This window comes from Athene cunicularia, assembly GCF_003259725.1.
Source record: "Athene cunicularia isolate RWA chromosome 2 unlocalized genomic scaffold, athCun1 chr2_part1, whole genome shotgun sequence".
Taxonomy (NCBI): Eukaryota; Metazoa; Chordata; class Aves; order Strigiformes; family Strigidae; genus Athene; species Athene cunicularia.
Genome location: NW_020799095.1, coordinates 131,963,362 through 131,986,770, shown reverse-complemented (window position 1 = coordinate 131,986,770; position 23,409 = coordinate 131,963,362). Strand labels below are relative to the sequence as shown.

At 38.3% G+C, this 23,409-nt stretch overlaps 1 protein-coding gene and 1 long non-coding RNA gene across 3 annotated transcripts; one reads left to right on the top strand and one right to left on the bottom strand.

Moving 5' to 3' along the window:
* AZIN1 (antizyme inhibitor 1) lies at positions 1-21,370 on the top strand. Of its 2 annotated transcripts, XM_026842098.1 has the most exons (11): positions 1-171; positions 7,672-7,869; positions 9,928-10,101; positions 10,379-10,551; positions 13,353-13,487; positions 15,273-15,354; positions 16,459-16,533; positions 17,580-17,745; positions 18,272-18,390; positions 18,558-18,772; positions 19,390-21,370. In XM_026842098.1, exons 2-11 carry the CDS (start codon positions 7,768-7,770, stop codon positions 19,499-19,501), a joined length of 1,353 nt encoding a protein of 450 aa, XP_026697899.1. In that variant the 5' UTR covers positions 1-171; positions 7,672-7,767; the 3' UTR covers positions 19,502-21,370. The 2 variants fall into 2 exon arrangements, with proteins under 2 accessions (XP_026697899.1, XP_026697900.1); XM_026842099.1 differs by lacking the exons at positions 1-171; positions 7,672-7,869 and adding an exon at positions 8,346-8,956.
* Positions 3,533-16,528, bottom strand: LOC113476467. The gene is made up of 3 exons (XR_003397736.1): positions 16,387-16,528; positions 16,032-16,035; positions 3,533-3,544 (listed from the first exon to the last, which is right to left on the bottom strand). It is a non-coding gene; the product is annotated as an uncharacterized LOC113476467 (long non-coding RNA).
* Positions 21,371-23,409: the final 2,039 nt, after the last annotated feature.

Sequence of the window (23,409 nt, the reverse complement as noted above, 5' to 3'; positions counted from 1 at the left end):
TGAATTTATTTTTGTATGTGTTTTCTCCCACAGGGCAAAATCTCTGATCAAGTTTACAACTATCCAGAGGGCTTAGGAGAAGTGCTTTATAGAGAACAGTTCGACTTCAACGCTGAGCCACCTTGGGAACCTAGCTGATGATAGTAGGGTTCCATCTCCTAACTTGTCCATGTAAGTTTCTTCCTTCTCTTTTCATCTATATGCAGGAGGATAAACACTTCCAAAAATACAAATGGCATGTATTGGCTTATTGATAAGCAGACTGTCTTGATGTAGATTATCAAAATTTGAAAATAGTGGCATGCATATTATATAGGGTTTTCATTCAGCTTTCCTCAACAGAGTTGTCTGATGAATTTCTGAGAGACTTAAACATGTGTGAGTAAGCTTTGTAAATAGTTACTTTTCTGAATTAGGCCTGTTGTCTGCAGAAATCCTAAAATAAAAGTTGGTGGTAATTCTGAAGTCATGAATTAGCACTGCATGACTGTTAACCATCAAACCATGATTTCCTAAGTATATGTGATTTCTTAGGGTGTTTTATACTGAAGTAGTTAAAAATTGCTCTTGTAAACAGTAACGAATGCTGATCATGAAGGGTGTGCCTTCCCAAATGCCTGTCTCCATTATTTGCTAATTACTATTCACTTCCACAAATAGTTGTAGTTGAGCTACAGTAGAATGTGGAATTTTGTGTTGGCTGGAAATGATGTACCAATTATAAATGCCTTTACATTTTTAAGAAGCAAGTGGTTATTAAAGAAAAACAAAACCCATGATAACTGAAAACAAACGCACATAGCTGATCTTAAGTTGCACAGAAAACTCTGGAATGTATGTGGTTACCCTGTTCTGTTAACATGAAACAAAAGCTTTATGTGGTTTTAACAATAATCTTAAATGCATTTGTAATATCTGAGTTAAGCTGATTTTATACAGTATTACTTTTTTCCTGTCTAGCTGAAGGCATTTTTGTTTGGCTTGTTATCTATAAATTATATAATGCTTTTTAATGTAAAACTTGAGAATGAGAATGGTTAAGTGCATCTAACTGAGCCAGGTGCTTTTTAAAGACCACAGAGTCCAAATGCCAGTTGTGTTAGTAGGTCTCCTGATAAGGTACTTAATGTAGATGACCCTGTTCTTTGAAAATACTGCAGAGAGAAGCACAGGGTGAGCTTGGTTTATCATGACTTCTGGATTTCTCCAGAGGTTGTTATTTTTGTATTATTTGAAACTTACTGAATTATCTGCATGTATTTGATTCTATGTAGATGACTGCTCTATTAAAGTCAATATAGTTCACATTGAAAATTCACTGAATATCACTTATTTTGTAGGTGTCCCATGATTTTTATAAGCGAAAGATCTGAGAAAATTGTTGCTCTTGTTCAGTTTCTGAGTTTTGGCTCTCTTGTATGTGGTTAGAACTCTGAGTGACATTTTGCACTTAAACAGGAATAAAGTAGTGAAATTACAAGAAAGGCAGAAGAATTAGGAGGAAGGAGTGAATAAAGCTTAAAATCTTAGGGTACTATAGATACATTCTTGTTTCTAAAAATGTTCTGAAGGGAAATTTGGCTTTGACTGAAGCTTTTCCTCTCTGGGATTCTGACAAATAGTGCAAGATATAGCTTGTTCTGAAATGGAAAGATGATGTGTTTATTTTGAGCTTGCATCTGTTATGTGTTCAGTAATAATATGCTATACACAAATATAAGTAGTTCAGTATTGAATGTAGTGGTGATGTAGGTAGCAGTAGTCTGCAAGTCTTTGCCAGTAAATCTGTACCTGTTTTGGTGTGCTGAAGCACAGGTGACTGCCCAACACACAGCTAAGATGTGAGCTCTCTAATTGGTAGTTTGAGTCCTATTCAACTTGCAAAGTGATTTAATGGGGGAAAGGTCGATTGAGCTTTTAAATCTATTATTATGTTCCAGTGGAACTCAAAAATCTCCTGTCTGAAGGTATACTCACATTCCCATTAAACTTGCTTCCTTTTTATAATTATCTCTCTCCCGCTTTTGTCCTTGTATTACACTGGCCAAGGAAGAACTTGGTATTTAGTTCTGTCTTTCTCCTTTTATAATCTGTTCTATTTATTGCCACATCTGGTTGATAGGAAATGGAGGGGATTAGTGATAGAAATCTGATCTATTTAACAAACCCTGTCTATGCCAAGTGGAAGCAGCAGTTACCTGGACTGGCTAGCCTTTGAAGTTCTCTTGACTTTGTCTAAATAGGACTGGGTGGCAATGGGGGAACAGGAGGGCTGGGAGTTTGGAGGATTGGGGAGCAATGGGGAAGCCAAATACTAATATTGATTAAGCAAGTAAGAGGAATGGGTAGGCAAGTAACTGCTTGCACTTGTCATGAAAGAAGTGCTGGTATGGTACCACAGAAGTACACATGCACTTACAAGAGTAGTAATTTTTGTAAGCTTTGCTAGCTTAGTGGCTTTCAATAATGTATTCAAACTTGAAAACAGAAAGAGGTTCTTGAAAGCACAGTTCCTGTAGATGATGTCAGATGGACTTTATTTTTTAGTATCTACTCCTTTTGCTTGCTCACTTCAGCGGAGATGCTCTTGTTGCATTGCTCATTTAACTGTGTGGAATACTCCCGAGAGAATGGTAGGATGCAAGTAAGCTAAACTGTACAGGTTGTGACCCTCGGGGGATTTGTACTGAGGCAGCTTGGATAATGCAAAATGCCCACTGCCACTGTAAATGGAGACACCTACTTTAGCGTTTCCATCAGTTGGTTAGTGGCTGCATTGAGCTAACTGTATGGTAAGGATGTAAATTGGCATCTTGAAATATTTTTTAAAAATGCTCCGGTTACAAATAGGCATGTCCTTCTCTGAAAATGGAGGGCTTGTGTTTCTATTCTTCTACTATACCTGTTCTGTGTTTAATTGCCAGTGTTAGTGACAAAATGCTTGTACTTTTTTGATCTGTTACCCCTGAAGAACCAGTATTGTAGGGAATGTGAGATGAATGTATTTTACCTCTGTGATTTTTGAATCAGCATAATTGTTAATCTCATAAATATTTATTTTACTTAAGACATGTAGTTAAGGTATTATTTGGAGCCTGTTTGGTTGCAGAGACTTTGTTCTTTGTGGAGGAAGATTTTAATAAAAAAACAAACCTCAAGGTTTTGGTTTTTTAGGTCAAACATGTAGTTCTGACAGTGTAAAGAAAACTGAAAATTATGTGTTTGTTATGGATGTTTGCATATGACAAGCATGTGTTTAGTCACTTTTCAGAGCATTTAAATTTTCTTCTATTCCAGATGTCTGCATTAATTGCAGTGTTTAAATACCTAAGCTTATATCTTCAAGTTCTTCATTTGGGAAGTCATTGTCTTAAACCCTTAAAGAGCCTGAGGATGCAACACTTACTTCAAAGAAAGTAATTGCATGCCTATGTAAAAGTCTCATACCACTTGACAGCTTTTGTTTGCCCTAAAATATATGCCCTGGAGCATTTCGCAGACTAATATTTCAGGTGGTAAAATAGGTGGTGTTACCACAGTAAGTCTGTCAAATCATGACTTGCAGCAAGTCAGCACTTCCAGCAAGGACTGAACTCTGTACTGTAATGATTTCTGACTTGTCTTACAGGCACAGAAGTCTTAAACCATCCTCTCTATTTCCTTCTGTGTGTATTCATTTATCTTCCACAAATTTTATCACTGATTTTCCTCCCCTCTCAGGAGGGGGGGGTCAGTCCAAACAGAGTAAGTTTATAACAGTCCAAAATCCTACTGCAGGTATTAAGCCCTTAAAGAAACATTCCTCAAGTATTCACTGTTTTGTGGTGGTGCTGTAGCAGTACTGGTAGGATTTTCAATTTTATCTTTGTAGAATATTCTTTCTATCTTGTTCTCAACAAGACTTCTTGCAGAGCAGGAGCAATTGGAGAGAGAAATGGACTGTGATTCTGAGGACAGAAGTTGGTAGGCTAGTGTTAGCTTTTTTTTACTAGACAGATTTTCCTAAATGAAAACAGTTAGGTGTGCTTTGAAGAAACAATTGCTGTTTAGCAGCCTGGGAGAGGTTATATTGGGTTGTTTATGGCTTGTTGCAAGTTGTTCTATTAAGTCTGTATTAGCATGGATTTAGTTTTGTTCCTGTCTCTTGACCATAAGATGCTTTTTGGATGAACAAACTACAATACACAATGTGTATTTTAGGAAATTACCTTTATCAAAGCTAACTTAGCAGATACGTGTGCTTTTTTGTTGTTTTGGGGAAGCTAGTGGTAGAGAGGCCTCTTTCCCCCCCCATTCTTTATTAAACCAGTTCTCCCCCTTCTTACAGGGTCCCCTGAAAAGGGCAGCTTTTGGAGGAAAGTGGTATTCTACACCATCTCTGAAAGCTGTAGACACTGCAGTCATTGACTATGAAAAAACTTTTAAGAGTACTACAAAATTAGCTTCTATTACTCCAGTGTAACTCAGATGAACACCAAGACTCAAATCAAAAAAGCTAGCTGTTCAGACCAAGCTGCTTCTTTGGAAATAGAAGGCACAAGCAATTAGCCTGCAGGGTGGGTGTGTGTCTGAGCCTAAAAAGCTGTTCAGTGCTGTGATATGTTCTGCTGGGTGCACTGAGACCTCCCAGCAGGGCAGATGGGGGTGTGCATTCATTCAGTGAAAAGGACTCTTGACCATCTGTATGCTTTACAGTGTAGGAAGTAGGTGGTTGTACAAAAACACCTAAACTTTAAAATCTGGCTTAGTACCCTTGTATATACGGTAAATCCTTAAAATGCTTTAGTTTTGCCTTCAGGCTTATTAACATGTTTGTATGATGTGTCAGGGAATTGTGAGCTTATGATGAGAAGCACAGAATTTGTCCAACTGGAATAAACAATAAAGAATCTCAGATAGGAGGCTTCTGCCAGCCCAGTCACTTCTCACATGCATTCAATTGCAGGCATTCACTGGTCGGATGTGAGTGGGGAGGGAGAAAGAGGAACTGAGATCATGGAAGCTCATCCTGTACAGAGTTACTGTGTCAAAATGTTGCCACTCGAGTTTTGTTGAACTTTTTCTGAAGTCATAGGACAGATCAGATGTGTCCTGAAAGATGTTATAGATTTAGATTCAGCACAAAGCATGGTTAAAATTTGAAACTTAAACACCCTTCTGTCACAAAAGGATTGAAGCATTTGTGGTTTTTGAATGGTTACAGATCTGCTACATTTGAATAATCTGATCAAAATGGAAATAGCTTTGCTCTAGCATGTGTTCACCATGGTTGGTTTACTTACTTGTCTCTCTGGACATTATTCTTCTTGCAAGAAGACAACAAAAGAGCTATTATTGTAGAAGATGAGTTTAATATGTTTGTTACACAACCAGCAAGTTCCTGAGGATGCATGAAGTACTTAAACAGCTTAATGTTTAACTAAGTTTTAAAGTCGTAGTATGAAGAGATTATGCTAGAAGTATTAAACTCTGCTGTTAGTCTTTTTTTTTTTTATCTTCATGTTTTGAATCTTCCATAATTGTATAGAGTTGTCAGTAAAATGCTGATGCCAGCACCCAAACCCTTTTTGGTACTCTGCTCCTGGCAATCACAGATACTTTATAGAGGGGAATGTGTTGAGGACTTTGTGCTAATCAGCTAGCAAATCAAGGATACTGATGAAGAACCTGTTTAGAGGGTGACAGTAGCTATGTAAACATGACTGTGGTCTTCACCTTTGTTTCACTGATTATAAGTCAAACCTAGTTCACAAGCTTCTCACTGTTTTTGTTTGGTGATGGGTTTTTTAAGGAGCTCTACTGTTAATCACAATCTTAAACTGAGATGTGACTGACTGAAGAAGTTTTTCCTGGTTATTATAGTGTCTACTACCTAGTCATTGTTTATATAATTGTAATTTACTTAAATCCTTACATCAATGTGATAATTACCTTGCTCCTTAGTGATTATTTTGGATTTTAAGAATTCACTTAAATAAGCTTATGACTCACACCGTGTGAGACAAGTATGTTCTTACCCAGCATACTTGTCTTTATCATTTAGCTTATGAATGTAACTGAAAATTTTTGTTGCTGCTAAGTTAAATTCACCTGGCAGTAAATATGTCTCTTAAACATAGGTGGCATAGTTGAGTTATGCAGAAGGCATACAAAACTCTTGGCTCTTTTCCCCATTATTTGGTATAATGACAAGCAGGAGCAACTGCTGCTTAGCTGTCTTAGTATTAGCTTGAGCAAAAGTAACTTTGCTTATATTAACAATGTTAACCAAAGTTATGTTGCAAATTGTGGAATTTTTTTGACTGTAGGTGGTGGTGGAAGAAACCTGAGACTGGTAATACCATGGCCTTGTGACCATTTGAAGCCAAAATGATCATCTTAGCTTTTAGTCTTTAGTTAAGCATTTTTACCTGCAGCCGTAATGTTTCTGGGTGTTATCAACACTTTCAATTAGAGTTTTGTTATTTTAAAGCCAAATACAGGGGGCTTTAGAAAATAAACATCACTTCATTATAAAAACTATGCAACTTCTGTTGAGAAATTTAAATACAGTCTTGGGTGTTCATGTAAAGAAGGAATCTAGTTAGCTGGCTGTTTTTTATCAGTCTTGTGTTAGTCATGAAAATGACAGTTGAAACAGAAGTCTGGTCAGTCAGTTGCTATAAACTAATAAACTGCTTTTAAAGGAGACCAAGTCTAATGGAATGTAAACTGCAGATTGTTGTATTGATCAAGTAAGGCTGATGAGGGTGTATAATCAACTGTTGGTGGTTTTCTGATGTCTACTGATTTTCACTTGAGACTGACTTATCTGTATTCTAAGACTGTATATTTAACAATGGTTTCTGTCTTTGGACTTGATTCAGGTTGTCTTTTGGAAAACTCTGCTTAATTTGCAGTGAAGGTTTGAGGATAAACAAGATGCAAGTAAAGCTAGGCTATAACTGTTACTTTCTTTTAAAACTAGTTTTGGTTACTGAGAGTAATTGTAATTTTTAAAATTGCTTCTAGCTATTGGCTTCTTGCTTAACCTCTATTGAAGTGAAGATATTAAGTGTTTTAGGTAATCCTATGAACGGAGCAACGAAATAAAAGTCTAGTAAATATAGTGTGTGAAGGCAATGGTTATAAACTAGCATCTAAACAAAAACTTGAATATTAACACATAGGTGAATCTAACCAATATCGATGCTAACATTTAATCAATAAACTACAATTAAGAAATTAGAAATGTTGTATTAGTCTTCCAGTTGCATACTTGAATACTCATGTTGCTTAAGATGCTATACTTAAGAATAGCTGGTGTGTTTGTACAGGTATGCTACACTTGAAGTATTTTCATAGTTTGCATAAGCTCAATGCAAATCAGTGTGCATACAGTCAGGGAGTCTTCTCAAGAACATCAGTGGTTTCTTACTCATCCTTTAGTATCAGATTTAAAGCACACAGCTTTTGTTTTATTCTTGGCTTCAGTAGAATTGCTCTGTCCTTATCCCTGGCAAATGGAGGGTAAACGGTGTATTAAAAAAATTGTTGGTTTTTTTTTTGTAAAAGGGGTGTGTGTGTTTGTTACTGTTTGTAGTAGTCAGATGTAGAAATGTGTCTAACTTTTAAATAATGGCATAGTATGGTTTGTGCCTCTTCCCATTGATTTATGTTTTTGTTGTGCAGTTTGTTGCATAATTTAAGGACCCGGATATAAGGCTTGGAAGCCCATCCCTTGTGTTTCTTGGTTTATGACTGTCGGCTTTGTGGAATACGGCTGAGATGAAAGGATTTCTTGAGGATGCAAATTACTCCATTGGTCTGTTGGATGAAGGAGCAACTCTTGCAGATGTTATTGACAACTGTATTTATGAACATACTCATGTAAGTTTTTCTAAGTTTTCCAAATCTTCTGGTGCAGTTCTCTTAAGTCTTCAAACTAGGTCAAGGTATTTAGCACTGATGAGCTAACAGCAACAGAGGAACAGTCGACTAAAACTCACCTTATAAAGTAGTTCCCTCTTCTAATTCTACTACTTTGTTTGCCTTGGGCTGAATTCTGATGGGGGCATTTGGGCAACAATTGTTACTTCCCTGAGTGTGGCTGGCAGGAAAGTAATCTTGCTAGTGTAATTAAATACAGGTTCCCATCTCATTGTTCCAAGAGATTTTATTATCAATGAAGTTTAGACCAGGAACCTGAAATTGGGCGAGTAGATATCACTGAGTTAAGCTTTTTTGCTCTTTCCCTAAAAATATGGCAAAATTTAAACATATATGTATGCTGAGCCAGTTTAAAGCCATGTTTAAAATTTCTGTGGTCAGTCACAGTTGTATGGTTGTACACCTTCCTGTTACCCTTCTTTCTGTTGGAAACATGGGTACAAGCATATTGTGAGGTGTTATCTTTTTTCTTTCAAGACAATAAACTGGTCGAAAAGCTATTAAGGTTTAGTAATCTACTGGAACGAAGCAAATAGTTCTGTGTATACAGTAGTACTTTTATTGAATAAGGCTTCACTCACTCCTTAAGAGTCAGGAAGATGTTGTAGCCTTTGATTTATAGACCAGGTTGTAGAAAGAGTGAGCTTTTAAAAAAATTTTTGAAGTTTCATTAAGCAAGTCCTGTATCCTTAATATGCCATACCTATGAGTTGTTCACCTTTCCCTTGGTTTATCAGAACTAATGTTCAAATGCAAGTGCTCAACTATAGTAGAGCAAATAGCTAAATCCCGTGGCCTTCTGAACTCAGGTGTAGGATTCCCAAATCCTGATTCCTAATATTCTTTTTCTGTCTAGCAAATAAATAGGTAAACTACTGGCAACATGTCATGTCTCCAACCACTGGCTGGCTCACAGAGGATAGCTGCCTCCTGCTGCTTTCATTTACTCCTTTAGCTCAAGGGGTAGAGGCCTGTGCCATGGATCTAAAGCTCCAGATCCCATTCCTGCTGGTGACCCGTACAGGGGGTCAGTATGCTTCCACCCGATGGAATTTCTATTTGTGTTTTTTAAACAGAAATAAAGACATTGTATACAATAAGCCACAACATAGTTGCAAAAGTCAAGTGCTAGAATTAACATTTGATGTACAGTCTTAATTCAGATTGATCCTATGTTTTGTGATGGTCTTTAGTTGATATACAGTAGGCCATTCATTTACAGGAATTTTACTGAGTGCACTTTATAAACAAATATAGAATGTTCTGTTTGTATTTTGATCCACTACATCCACATCATAACTTGGTATTGAGAAAGACTATGGTAACAGATGCACAAGGGGGACTGTTAACAGATTCCAGAAAAGTGCATTTTCTTAAAGATTTTGTGCTTGACTCTGCAACCTCAGCACACTGAGTTTAGTTCTTAAAATTCTGTTGAACTTTGTGTTAATTAAGATGTGGACAACAGTCTCAAACTTCCTGAATTAAAATACTATCAAACAAATTTTTAGTAAAATGAGCTATTAGCTAGATGTTAAAATAATGGTAGTACATTAGATTTATTCCTTGTATAAGAAGATATAAATAATGCTGAGACTGAAAGCTTTTGTCCCAGTGGATTTTCTTCCTCCAAAAAGTTGCAGACTCCTGAAAATACAAAGTTGGAAGGGATTTCTGACCTATTCTGTATTTTTTCAATAAAATCAGCATTTGGCATTTAAGTAGTGTCTTTTGCTCAGGAATCTCAGAATATTGTCTAAATAGCTTTCATAATATCTCTGAAGTGGTAGGTATTCCCTTTGATTTTATTTTTTAAAAAAACTAGTTCAAATTGCTAGGTGAAAGTAAAAGCAAAAGTGTTGTATGAGGTCAAACCTAAAAGTTAATAGTGGGTGAAAGTACATAATTCTTTAAGACTTTGTTTCATGGGTTGTTTGTTTTGACAGCAAACCCACAATTTCAGACATTTTATTTTCTTATTCTTCCTTTTTTTTTTAGACTGGAAAAAGAGCATTTTATGTTGGTGATCTTGGAAAGCTTGTAAAGAAGAACATACAATGGCAGAACATGATGGCACCAATAAAACCATTTTATCCTGTAAGATGCAATTCTACTCCAGGTGTACTTGAAATTTTGGGAACGCTTGGTGTTGGATTTGCATGTTCCAGTAAAGTAAGTTTCTTTTCAGTGCGCCTTTTCTTTCATATATCTGCTGTTTGAAAATCAGCTTTTTGGTATTAAGTGCCATGGTTATAAATTTAAATTGTAAATTCCTGTGTAACTGGCTATTGAAAATCTATACTTCTATCCTAGAAGCAGTGGGTAGTTTTGTGTTGAGTTGAGTGTATTTGACTATTTAGTACAGTACTAGACTAGAGCACATCTAATAAAATCAACAAAAGCTAGCACACTGGACTGTGTCAAACTCTGGTATGCTCCTGTTTTTCAGTCTGAAATGGCATTGGTACAAGACCTGGGCATTTCTCCTGAAAACATTATATATACAAATCCTTGCAAGCAAGCTTCTCAGATAAAATATGCAGCGAAAGCTGGGATAAACATCATGACTTGTGACAGTGATATTGAGCTGAAGAAAATTGCACGTAACCATCCAAATGCTAAGTAAGTGTCAAAATTCTGGTTTTGTTCTTCATTTGGGGGAAACTTAATTTTGCCTGTACTGAGTTGCAAGCAAAGTACATAGCTTCTTTAATACAATTCACCTGTACCTGTTTTTCTCTTCTCTTTGTCTGCTTTGAAGGTAGCTTTTTGGCAACTTTCCCCATACTGGATCTCAGCTTTCTAATATGATAGTAAGGCCCTTGTTTTGGGAGAAATCTTACATTTTGATTTAGTAGGGCAATCTTAATGTAAAAGTTTCTGTGATTAAAGTTCAGGTCTGGCACCTCATCTGCAAGTAAATCTTCCTGCCCTGTTGTGGCTTCACTGTTTTCTTTCAGGGCATTCTGTTTAGATAATAGTGGCTTAAGCTGAAGTCAGGGTTGAGACTACCAGCAAATGAGAATGTGCATCAAGGTCCCATCTGTGGTTTGGGAATGCTCTGCAGGTCTGTTAAATACACCTACAGGTGTTTTCCTACTATTAAAACAGAAATTTGACTCCAGTTCTGGTTTTAGTCACTTCCATATTGGCCCCAATGCTTTATGTAAAGTGATCAAAGCTTATGTCCTGGTTGTTAAATACGAGAATTTTATTGCTGCCAATGTATTGTGTTCTCTTTTAGACTGATAGGTGCTCATGTCATTGTCATGTCCCTTACATAGGAATACTTTGCCTGGGGGCCATACCTTCAAGAAATTGGGAGTCAGACCACAAGTGAACATTACAGTGCTTTCCAGTGGTTAACAAGATACAGCTTCCCACACGTGTCATCAGAGCACACTAAACTGAATTCCTGACATCCTTTACAAAGCCTTTGGTTCTAGGCAGTCCTTATTAGTGTCATGTCTTCTCCCAGAACTGTGGCCATAGTTGTAGAATTGGGAAGATTCTACCAAGTTCAGTATATGGAGTCTCTACTCATCCCACGTAGTTACTTTATTTACTACCTCAAGTTCAATATTACTGTTGCTAGTGATTACACTTCATCCTCATGGAAGCCTGTCAGTGCTTTGCATACTGGAGAGTACTTCCTGTGTAAAGAATGTTATATATGATAAATCATTTTGTCTGTAAAATGCTGGCCTTGACATACCCTGTGCTTTTGAAAGCCTTAGCAATGCTAAAGCTCTTATGTCATTAGTGTTTTACCAGTTATCACTGGTGGAGTTAGTGTTTTGTTAGTTTTTATGTTGATTTTTCTCCTTAGGTCCAACAGCATCTTTAAGAAGATGCTGTCTATGGAAACATCCACAACAAGAGGAGTTAAGATGCAGATGTTTCTTGAGCCAGAGGAATTGTAAAGTGGGGAGACAGAATGAAGGAGTTCCATGAGCTAGAGAAAAACAACATAAACCCTTTTACTACTTTCAAGGATCCCACAGTCTTATTTGGAAAAAGTTCCTATTTACCGAGGACATGAAACTCAATTTCTACATAGAACTGCAATTTGCCATCTAAATTTTATAGAAACCTGATCTCTAGCTCTTCTATGGGGTAGAGATTTGTTTGTTTCAGTAGATTTCTCTCATTCAGGTCATTAAAATGTTGAAGTAACAGCCATCAGTTTTCTTCTTTCTGTTCACTGGCATAGTTTCGAAGCCAAAGCCTTTATATAGCCTTGTGGTTGTTATAGCTAGGTTGTCTTTTTGCAGATGAAGCTAATTACATTAGAGAAAATCCTGCTTGGAAAGCTGTAATTCTCATTTTCTGAAAATTCTTGTAACTTTCTGCACTAAACTCAGTAATGGGTGGGTCTTTTTATAATTGATGTTTCTGCCTTTGGAAGTCTCCATAACTCAGATGATGGCAAATTCTTTTTCTAAGCAAGAGGAGAAATGTCTTGTTGCATGTCTTGAAAAGAGCTATTTCATTTTGAGTGCAGTGCTTCTACCACTTGTTTACGCTCTCCAGCTGGTTAACTGTCATGTTGTGCTCTCTGCAGTCTGCATACGTGTCATGACACAACTTCTGTTTAGTTTATAGCATGGCTGTTTGATGTTTACTGGGGCAATGGGAAGGAGTGACTTTCTTGGTGAACAGCAGTTTGAATTTGAGTTCTGGGGGTATACCTCTAGAAGTTTTGATGCAAACATGCCTTTGTCACTGAATTGTTACTTTAGTATAGAAAACTGTCAACACTGGCACTTCAGTTTGCCAGATCTACTTGAAATGAGGCTTTAACCAGAGGGAGGAAGCTGTGTCACTGCTGAGTCTGTAAGAGATGGTCCTTCTTGCCTCCCATCTCCACAGGTGCCCTGGAGGAAGGGGCAGGGAATGGACTGACACCCCCACCCCATCCCCAGTCCATCTGTTTAGCCAGGAGGAGAGGTGGAGGGATGTGGCCAGGGTGTGCTTTCAGTGTCAGCCTGGTGTTCTCCAGATGCTGGGCTTAACCAAATCTGATACATGACTGACTGAAGGGGAATCTCCATGCTCTCCTCTTGGCTAGAAAGGGAGACAGTGATGGGAAAAGCATATCATGGTCTTAATGGTTTTATGAGGAAGTATACTTTATTAGAAGGTAACATTCTCTTTTATTACAGCACTCAACAGACTCTTGCTGCTACAAAAGAGTCTTAGCTGCTGCATTTACAAATCCCTTGTCCTTGTTGGCTCCATGTTTTAGCCCCTAATTGCTAGTTTTTTCTCTGTACAGGATTGTTTTTATTAGGTTCACTTGACTCATCCATCGATGGAGCTGGAGTGCTGACAACATAATCAACACACTTCTGACAGTCTTCAGGCTTCACATGTGCTGATGATGTAAACCAACTGCCCCAATCATCTTCCCCTTCTCTTAGGCTCTTACTGCACATTGCCACAGAAGACATTAATGCTGATGAGGAGATGAATATGAAGTTTGGCACCACCCTGAAGAACTGTAGGCACCTCATGGAATGTGCTAAGGAGTTGGGAGTCCAAATAGTTGGTGTCAAGTGAGTAACTTTATTGTTCTCTGCTGGCTGAGCAGATGTTGGTATGATGTACTGAAGACAGAATATAACAGAATTTTTTTTTCCCCTTTGGCACTACTTTACAGGTTTAAAAAAAAAACAAACAAAAACCAAAAAACAAACCCAAACAAACAAAAAGCAAAAACCACAAACCAATAATTTTTTGATTGGGCTTTTGCTTGCAAGCAAAGTGCTAATGGAGAAGCAAAAAGCAGTTATGAAACAGTGTAACTATCACAGCCATCAAAGCAATTTAAAATGGAGTATCAGAAATCCTGTCAGCATAAAAGCAAAGTGTAGAAGGCTCTCCTATTTTCTAGCTATACTCTTGAACTTCTGTGGTAACTTGATTTGCTTTTCCAGCAACAGACAGTGTAACACAAGTGCTAGTATATCATAGAATGGCTTGGACGGATTTGAACAAGATGAACATGAAGTTGGATTTTTGAAGAGTTAAGTCCTATGTCACTCTTTGATCATATCAAGACAAAATACTCTGATAAACTTTTGACTTGCGGATAGCAGGAAAGAATCATAGTGTTCTGAGAGCTTCCAAATGATCTGTGGTATTTTAATTTGAAGTTTAATAAAGACTTTACTATATGTAGGAAAAATGCATGCACAGGTCTTTGTCTACCTTCAGCTACTAATATATCACATGCTCATGAATGAAGAAAGCAAGCATGCAGAAGAGGGTGGGTCATCAAGACAAAGTATTTAAAATGGAAGCTAGATCTTGAGGATTTAAACCACAATTGTTTTAATGTAAATATCTTTGAAATTTATGTTAAATTGAAGCATAAACATATTAGTCATTACCAATGACAAACATATTTAAGAATTAGATTGTACTACTGAGAAAATCTACCTCTTTTACATAATGTCTAAACTAACTTTAACAAAAATCGCATAGCTTTTGTGCCTTGTTATAAAAAAAACCATGTGGATTCCTGCAAGTAAGTTTGAAAAGTGACCCTTGCCTCTAAATGGTATTCTTCAAAGGACTAGACTTGGAGTAGAGAGTGTTGTGGCTCAGATGAGTGTGTATCATCTGTCCAGAACCAGCAGATCATACTACTCTTTAGGAAGCCTGTGTGAATGTTGGTGCTTGATTTAGCACCCCACTTACTACCAGTATTATGGCAGTACTTAAGCCTTTTGGACAAGGAACCAGAGGGGATTCAGAAGTGTGTGAGGGAGGCATTGGGAATCTGCTTCTGATGACCTGCTCACCAACTTGTTGTGAAACTAGGACCTAGCCTGGAGTGAAGAAGCTTCACAACAGGGTGGCAGCGGGACACATCTCTCCTCATCCTCTCCCAAATGTTGGGGAGATTAGATAGTATACACAGTACAGCCCTAGCTTGGAGGAGAAAACTGGGTGGCCAGGAGAGATGTCCAGGCAAGGCAATACAAACTAGATAGAGGGGGAACAGTATGCAGGTATTGTGTTAATGTTGGCACCCACTGAAGAACAACCTTTAACCACTTTGAATAGTGAAGACTGAAAGGTTCAATAAATCTGTTGGTGTTTCTTAAAGATGATAGTATTATAGGACATTCTTAGCATTAAGAGCAAGACAAGTACAATCAAGTACAAATCCAGTGGAATAGAAGGCCATCATCTTCTGAGCTTATTCTTTGCACAGTTACTGTATTATCATGCAAGCTTGTCTTGATCCACTTGCTATTTTAGATGGTGAAACAGTTTGCTTGGTTTGAAAGCTGAATGGTTCAGTGTATTAACTGTGGCTTAATTTCTTTCAGATTTCATGTTTCGGGCTTTTGCAAGGAATTGCAGACGTACATTCATGCTATATCTGATGCTCGGTGTGTGTTTGACATGGCTGTAAGTAGATAAATACACACATGCAATTGTTACAGTAGAGGATTCATTCTTTTGTAATTATACTAACAAGCCAACTATGTTATTTCCAAAATATATCAATGTAGGAAATGGAACTTTAGTAAGGGACTAAATACTCCATTGTAAGACATGTTGTAGAGGTAAAACAAACTTTATAATCCTAATTGTGGACAAAGGTTAATGAATGCTGTCCTGCTGACAGGCACTAGCCTTCTGTGATGTTTTCAAATAAATTAGTTTCCCACTTTTTGTAAAGGCTTTTTGAAATTCAAATCTCAGTCCTGCAAATACGCAGTTGACACTTTTAAGTTATATTAAAATATTTAGTATTTATATGCTGGCATTTATCATGATATAACCACTAATTTGGTGCACGTGATCTGAGGTTAATAACTAAGCATCATAAGAAATAAAGGTGTCATATTGTGGGGGGGAGAATATCCAAATTTGCATGAAGAGAAATGGATTTGTGGGATGCTTCAGATGACTCTGACTCTTAAATCTTTTATGTGTATTTCTCATATTGCAAAATTCAAAAATCTATTGTCTTAACATCTGTCTTCCTGTAAAGAAACAGCTTGTAAACTAGACAAGACCGCCAGGCTTTTTACTACTGTGGTTACTACTGTGTGACTGTGACTTAACACATGGATGGCAACAGAACTGAAGTTCTCACTGATCTTCGTGCAAATTCACTGTAGCAGTCCTGTCACATAAGCTCTATCCAAAGGACTTGCATTATATGTATTTGTAAATTCATAAAACTTCCTTTTGTCAGAATGCACCATCCTGTTCAGCAAATATTGTCTGAATGTAACAAATGCCACAAGGTGGGAGTTGGCACTGCTGTGGGACTTCTACTTAAGAATTGTGTAACCAGCTTCTATTGACATCCCAGTGCTATTACTGCTAGGTTTAATGGAGCTGTACTAACTTTTACAGTGCTCAGAGTACAGTCCCTCACCACACATACTCTGCTAAATATGCTCAAAAGTATATAAGTACATAGAAAACAGCCACAGTAAGGAGCAACAAAAAAATTGGTTACAGTTGTCTGTGTACTTACATTCTGCCTATGCCTTTTAGGAAGAATTTGGCTTTAAGATGAACATGTTGGATATTGGTGGGGGCTTCACAGGTTCAGAGCTTCAGCTGGAAGAGGTATGCAAATGTATTGGAAGTTGAAACTCTTGATTTAGCAAGCTGAAGTGTTTAACCTTCAAACTGCAACTAACATTGGTAGCTGAAACCAATCCTAAATTCCATGTTACACTGTAAGTCATAAGATCCAGATAACTGGTTTTATATTCTTTATCATGGGTAGTGTAATCAGTCCTTGGAGGTGATAGTTTCTTTTTAATCCTGTTCGTATTGGGTGAATGCTGATTTAAGAATGTCACAGATTAAATTACTATCCTAAGACACCTTAACAGCAGTAATTCTGGGGTTTTTGACAGTTGTCCAGCTGGTTACTCTGTTGCATGGCTTGGAACAGGGTTGCTTAGCATGCTTTGGATCATAAACCATATTGCTGCTATATGAAAGTGTGAAACTTGGCTGTAGAACTGAAGACTAAAGGGCTTGCTTTTATCTTTGCTTTGGCTAGCCTTTGATTTGGATCTTTAGTATTCAGTAGCACATAAAACAGAGTAACCTGTTTACACTTATGTTGTCTTAAACACAAACTCTTTTGAATGTAGGACAGTGAAAGTGATTCAGTGAAAAGTTACTAACAGCAGTCAGGGCTTTTCTTAGTTCTAATTGTTCTGCTACTTGTCCAGAATACTTAATCTCTAAATATCTGGCTTAAGATTTGAACATCAGAATTTAATGATTCATTCTGTTTCTATTACAACAGTATTCAGAACTGATCACTAAAAGGCCCTTTCCTTGTGTTTTGGGATTCATGTGTAACTTTACATTATCTGTGCTGGACAAACTTTGAAGTTACTTGTACAGTCTTGAGTGTAGCACAGTCTGAACTTTGGTTGGGAGGAGAGACTCTAGTATTCAGACCCGTGGTACGCAATCTTCAGTGTTTAGCAGAATGACCTATTTTCTTAACACTTCTGTAAATGTTGGATCTCTGAGGGCACTTGTCAGAGAACAGAGAAATGGTGTAAACTTTTGGGGTGTGTACTAGAACTATTGCTGTCTGAAAGTGTGTGTGAGTTTTGTTGTTCTTACACCTGACTTGAATTTCCTAGGTTAATCATGTCATCAGGCCATTGCTGGATGTCTACTTTCCTAAGGAATCGGGTGTTGATGTGATTGCAGAGCCTGGGTGTTACTATGTTTCATCTGCATTTACACTAGTAGTTAACATCATTGCAAAGAAGACTGTTGAGTATGATAAACTTCTTCCTTCTGGAGGTAAGGGTTGTATTTCTCTTAAATGTTACAAATCAGTACAGATAGCTGCCCACTTCTAGTCAGGATGGACTAGTTTGTCTCAGCATGTATTTAATATGTTCCCTCATCCTTGCATTGTAATATGCCTTTTAGTTTCTGACTGTTACCTGTGTATCTCACTTTCTCTGTTACATTTATGTAGCACTTGTTTCCTTATTAGGTTTGACTTACTAATAGTTAAACCTATATTGGGTGCTTTAATGAAGGTGTATTAAAAGGTTCTGTATTAGAAGAACACATAGAGCAGTCTGCTTCTCTGCTAAAGTAGAAACTGGATTTATATTCTTAATAGTGATTATTACTGAAAGTATTAATTTTACAGCTGAACTTACAATCTGGTCTCATAAAGATGGCTCTGCTCGTAATTTTCCTGTTCCAGTATATATGGAACCCCCTTGTCAGGAGAAAGCAGTTGACTTAAGTAGGATTGCAAAAGGACTACTTATGACAAAAAATGCATGCAAGACAACTTCTTTTCTATTTCCAGTGGAGCAAACCAGGAATGATGATGAACCAGTATTTATGTATTACATAAATGATGGTGTTTATGGTTCTTTTGCAAGTAAATTGTCTGAGAAACTGAATACTATCCCAGAGGTTCACAAGGTGAGTCCTTCTATATTCTTCAGAGATAGTCTTTATTATCCTTATATTTTTTTATACATATTTAACTCTTCATATAGATATAATTATGTATTAAATTGTCCTTAAATAAATCTGAAAACTTACTTTTTCAATAAACTGAAGCCTGAATTACCTGGATTTCCATATAGAAATACAAGGAAGATGAGCCTCTGTTTGCAAGCAGCCTTTGGGGTCCATCCTGTGATGAGCTTGATCAAATTGTGGAAAACTGTCTTCTTCCTGAACTGAGCGTTGGAGATTGGCTGATCTTTGGTAATATGGGTTCTGGTACCTTAGGTGAACAGTCTACCTTTAACGACTATCAGAGGCCACTGATTTACTACATGATGTCTTTCAGTGACTGGTAAGAAAATTCTCTAGTGGCAAAATTGTTTTCACTTCCTTCAAAGGTGTACACTTACAGCCAAATATAGATTATATTTGATAGCAAATACAGGTAGTTGCAACGAGTGTAAGAATGTGCCTTTTTAGTTTGTGGCTTTTTTGACTGTTGTCTGACTTAGCTGAGAATAAACTGAGAGCTGCAATAAAATGCCTACATTGCTTAGAATTTGGCAAAGGAAGGCAAAATACCTCATTGTCAACTGAGTTTAGTGGTAGCTGTAAAGCCTTCTACTGTTTAACATCAACCTCTGAGCTTTCCTAATACTAGTAATTGCAACGTGCACATTATTAGTACCATTGTTGTAGGCAGGAAGGGCAGTAATGCTGATGTGGTGATGGTGAGACTTGGTAACCTGTTCCAGTACTGAGGTAGCCAGGGCCCTGTGCCTCTGCCAGTGGAGAGTCTCGGCATTTGTGTCTGCCAGGCACCTGCAGAGCTGAATTCTCCCTTCTTCTGAGACTGGTGCCAATCTGTGCAGGGGCAGTAGATGTGAAATGCTATATTCAAGGCTGGTTTCTGATGTGAAATTGTACGTGAAAACACCTTATTACAGCACTCATCCTTTTCTGCTGCAGGGACGAGATGCAAGATGCTGGAATTGCTTCAGACACATTGATGAAGAATTTCTTCTTTGTGCCTTCTTGCATTCAGCTGAGCCCAGAAGACCGCTTTTCCACTGCAGCTTAAACAGGCATTAACGCTTCATTTAGACCTGCAGTTGCAAGTCTGTAGTTTGTCTGGTCAACATTCCAGTGTGGAAGAAATGGAACAATCTTGAATTCAATTCATTCTCTTCAAAACTTGAAAAATTAGTAATAGCTAATGGGGACCAGGCAAAACAAGCTACAGATACAATTCACTGGGGGGTGGGAGGGTTAGATAATGGTGTCCAAATTTAAAATCAAGTTCATTTAACCCCTGAGCGTTTAAATATGCAACAAAATGGATGACTTAGTGGAGATGGAAACCCATCACTTGGGTTCTTCAACAGTTTACATACAAGTACACAGTTTTTATACTAAGGATTCCTGTTAGAAAAGTCTTGTAAAGTTATTGTCTTTCGCCCAGATATATCAAATGTCAGTGGGAGACCAGTGTGACTTCATTAGATGTTTAGTGTATTTAGAATGTGTAAATTTGTGCTTTGAACTGTAGTTTAATAAATGTAAAATTGCATCATAGTATTTGTTGTATTTGACCCTTGATGTATCCCTTGTATGATTGCAATAAAACTTTGTGTAGATTTTACTGTTTTTCAGGCTAACTTTGGGAGGGGCTAGGCAGAAGAGGTAGCTATAAAATAGATGTATACATGATTGTTTTGAGAAGCCTTCTTTTCTCTAGCCCATTATTTCAGCTTTGTATTAAACCGTAAAAAATGTAAGATAGATAAACCTGTGTGCAGTGAAAGTTGTTAAGTTCCTGGAAGGCTAAAAGGTAATTTGTGGTGTACTTTAGGTTCAGTTCTTAACACCAAGCAGCAAACCTGCAGTAGATACGGATGTGTCCAGAAGAGGTAGTCTTCTAGCTAACGTGCATGTGCCTGAGGCAGCATGGGTTAGTCCTGCTTTGCAAGTTGTCCCAGAACCTTTAGCTCTGCTTTCTCATGGCATTTATTGAAGAGTCTAACCTTCACCTACTTCTGTATAGCACTTGCTCCTAAGAGAAGGGCTATGCCAGTCTTCAGAATCCTCAGTGCTCTCTTGTGCTGGACTTCATTTAAATATATCCACAAAGTGTAAAGGTAAAGCACACTATTAGAAGTTAACTGGAACTGCTGAAAGTATTCAGAGAACTTCTTTATTATGGAGCCTCTTGACTTCTTCAAGGTTCTTTTCTTACTTGCTCATTTTAACTTCCCTCACTTGAAAACTGGGGGAAGGAGAAGGGGTGTCAGGGCTTTGAAATGGTGCATTGGGCTCTGCATCCTGCAGTCAAAGGAGACTTCTATCCCTTTCATTGGAGGTAAAATTTCTACCTATTGGGTGCAAGTGTAATCTTACACGAGTGCCAACTGGTTGGAAATTGTAACTTCTGGCTCTGTAAAGCAAAGATTTCATGAAGCTTGATGAATTTTTACTTTAAAGAAAACTCTGAATTTGGACTCAACTTGTCAGAACAGTTTTACAGGCCAGCTGAAAGAGGTACAAAATGGCTTATGTTTTGAAGATAGTCTATTATTACTGGATTTAAATGTGGAAGTAGGAAAGGGAGTAAATAATGGTAACAGGAAAGCTGTTTTGTTGGTTTGGGGTTTTTTTTAATCTGAAGTCACTAGCTGTCCCCATGTTTCAAGAAGTGAGATGTACTTCATTTTCAGTCTAGCAGTTGAGGTTTTTCTCTAGACAAAACACACTGCTGCATGCTTTTTGACTAAGTACAAATTACAATTGCCTAAAATTTAACAGGATTCTGTTATGCAGTCTTAAGGAGAGCTGTTTCATGTTAACTTACAAATCAGTTGAAAAGAATTCCTCTATAAATGATAGTGGGCAGAGCAGAAATATTCATTGTATTTGAAGACAGTTTGCCATTAAAAACAACGTTGAGTTTGAAAACAGTATGTATGCAACTTGACTTGCGAAGTGTTACGATTTATATTGTAATTGTAACTCAGAATTTTACTCAAAATATAAAAGGTGAAAATGGTTCCTATATAGTATTTGGAACTAAGAGTAGCTCTGTTATGCTCAATGTGCATCTCCAACTCCTCCTGTTGCCTGAGGCCGTGGCTCTCGTAGCCCTGTGGGTACAGCTAGCTGCAGTAGCTGGAATTGCTTTGATAATAATAGTTACCCTGCATGCCAAATGGATCCCACCTGCTTTGGCCTCAAGTACTGCATACCATTTCCCAAGGAAGATCCAGGGCTGTGATTTGAGACAGTGCTATGCTACTAGTGGTGCCAGTTATTCCTCAGGAATGAGAAAAAATTATTCTACCTTTTCCTTGTGTATCTAAGCAGCTGCGCAACTGGCTTACATTGGCTCAAAATAAAAGTAGGTGCCCTGGATCCACCATTGGATGTGTTGCCACTTCATGTATACTCTGCATTGCTGCTTTTTTGGGGGGGTGGGGGAGTAGTCTATTAATGCTTCACAGTAACCTTATACAACTTCAAACATGTTTCATAGTAAGCTTACAGAAGTTTAAAAAAAAAAAAAACTAAAACCAAACAGAAGTAGATGCTTTAAATTATTTTAAATGAGCATGCAGTGAAGAATCATGTTTTCCTCTGGGGGGAAAAAATACCTTCTTTTAGTCCCTGCTTGCTGGGTAAGTGCCAGGCTCTGGTCTCGCTTGATCTTGGTGATCAGCTTTGCTTTGCTCTCTGACTCCTACAAAGCCCAGGGGGACCATCCCTTGGGTCTTCCCTTGTGTCAGGAGTAGCAGGGTGATGCTCTGGGGCCTTTGCCAAGGTTCTCAACCACAGCAAGGCCCGATGCTGCTGCTCCCAGGAGGGGCTCAGCTGTGGGTGCTGGCTGTGCCAGCTGCCTGCCAAACGCTGCCAGGAGCCCGGGGAAGAAGCAGGAGATGGACCGAAGATGTCTGAACTGGTCTGATTGCATCCAAAAGAGAAAGCGGGTTTGTTCACAGGGCTGGTATGCTGACTACCAAGGGAAGGCAGATTTTATTAATTCAGGACTGTGGGGCTGTTCCCTGAGAGCCTGACAAACTCCTGACCTTGGAGGCAGGGTGGGAGTGGGACTGGTGTGGACCCCCCTTATTAAAGTCTATCCTTGGAATAACAAGCTTTTTCTTACCATTTTAATCTCTTTGCAATGACATAGTCTTTAATCTGAATTAGGGGCATTAATAGGATTAACCTGTCAGCAACACAGGACAAAGCTAATTGCACTTGTCAGTGTGAGTCAGAAAATAAACTTTTGGGGAGGTGGCAGCAGGAGCTGGTCCCCTCTGCCTTCAGTCCAACTGGCTGCTTATCATCATCTCTGCACTGAGGACCAGTGGCCTCTGGTTACTTCCTCCAAAGACTTAATGTTGCCTTTTCCAGAAATTCTGTTGAATAGAATATTTTAATGTTCTCTGGTTGAAATACTGCAGTAGTGCAGACCACAACCTCTGTCAAATGTGCATCATGTAATGACTGCTTCAGTGTAGGCCAACTACTTGGTATCTGTCAAAACTGGGAGGGAAAGCTATTTCAGGCCCAAGAATTTAAAGTATGACTTACTGAGTACCTGCATGATTTTAGATCCTGATTGTGTATTAGGCTCAACTACGCTGTCTCTGAACACGGCCCTTCTTCATACCGTTAAGAAAAACACTCAGGTATTGTGTCACAAATTTATGACACTTCTCCAGTGGGGATATCTGCTGTGAAGGTGGTGGCACGGAGGGGAGCTGATGCTTGGGGTCGCAGCAGCAGCGCAGCCCGCTGTGGCCAGTCGGGCGAATGCAGGGACAGCGAGGGGACGCGCTGTGGTCTGACACCCTCCTCCCGGGAAATTCCCTTAACAAAAAACAAAACAAGCAATACCTAGCGAGCCCTGCAGGTATCGCTGCTTGAAAGCGGCACCGAGGCACCAGGGCCAAGCTGCCTCAGCCTGGGCCCGGTTTTCCAGCCTGTCTCTTA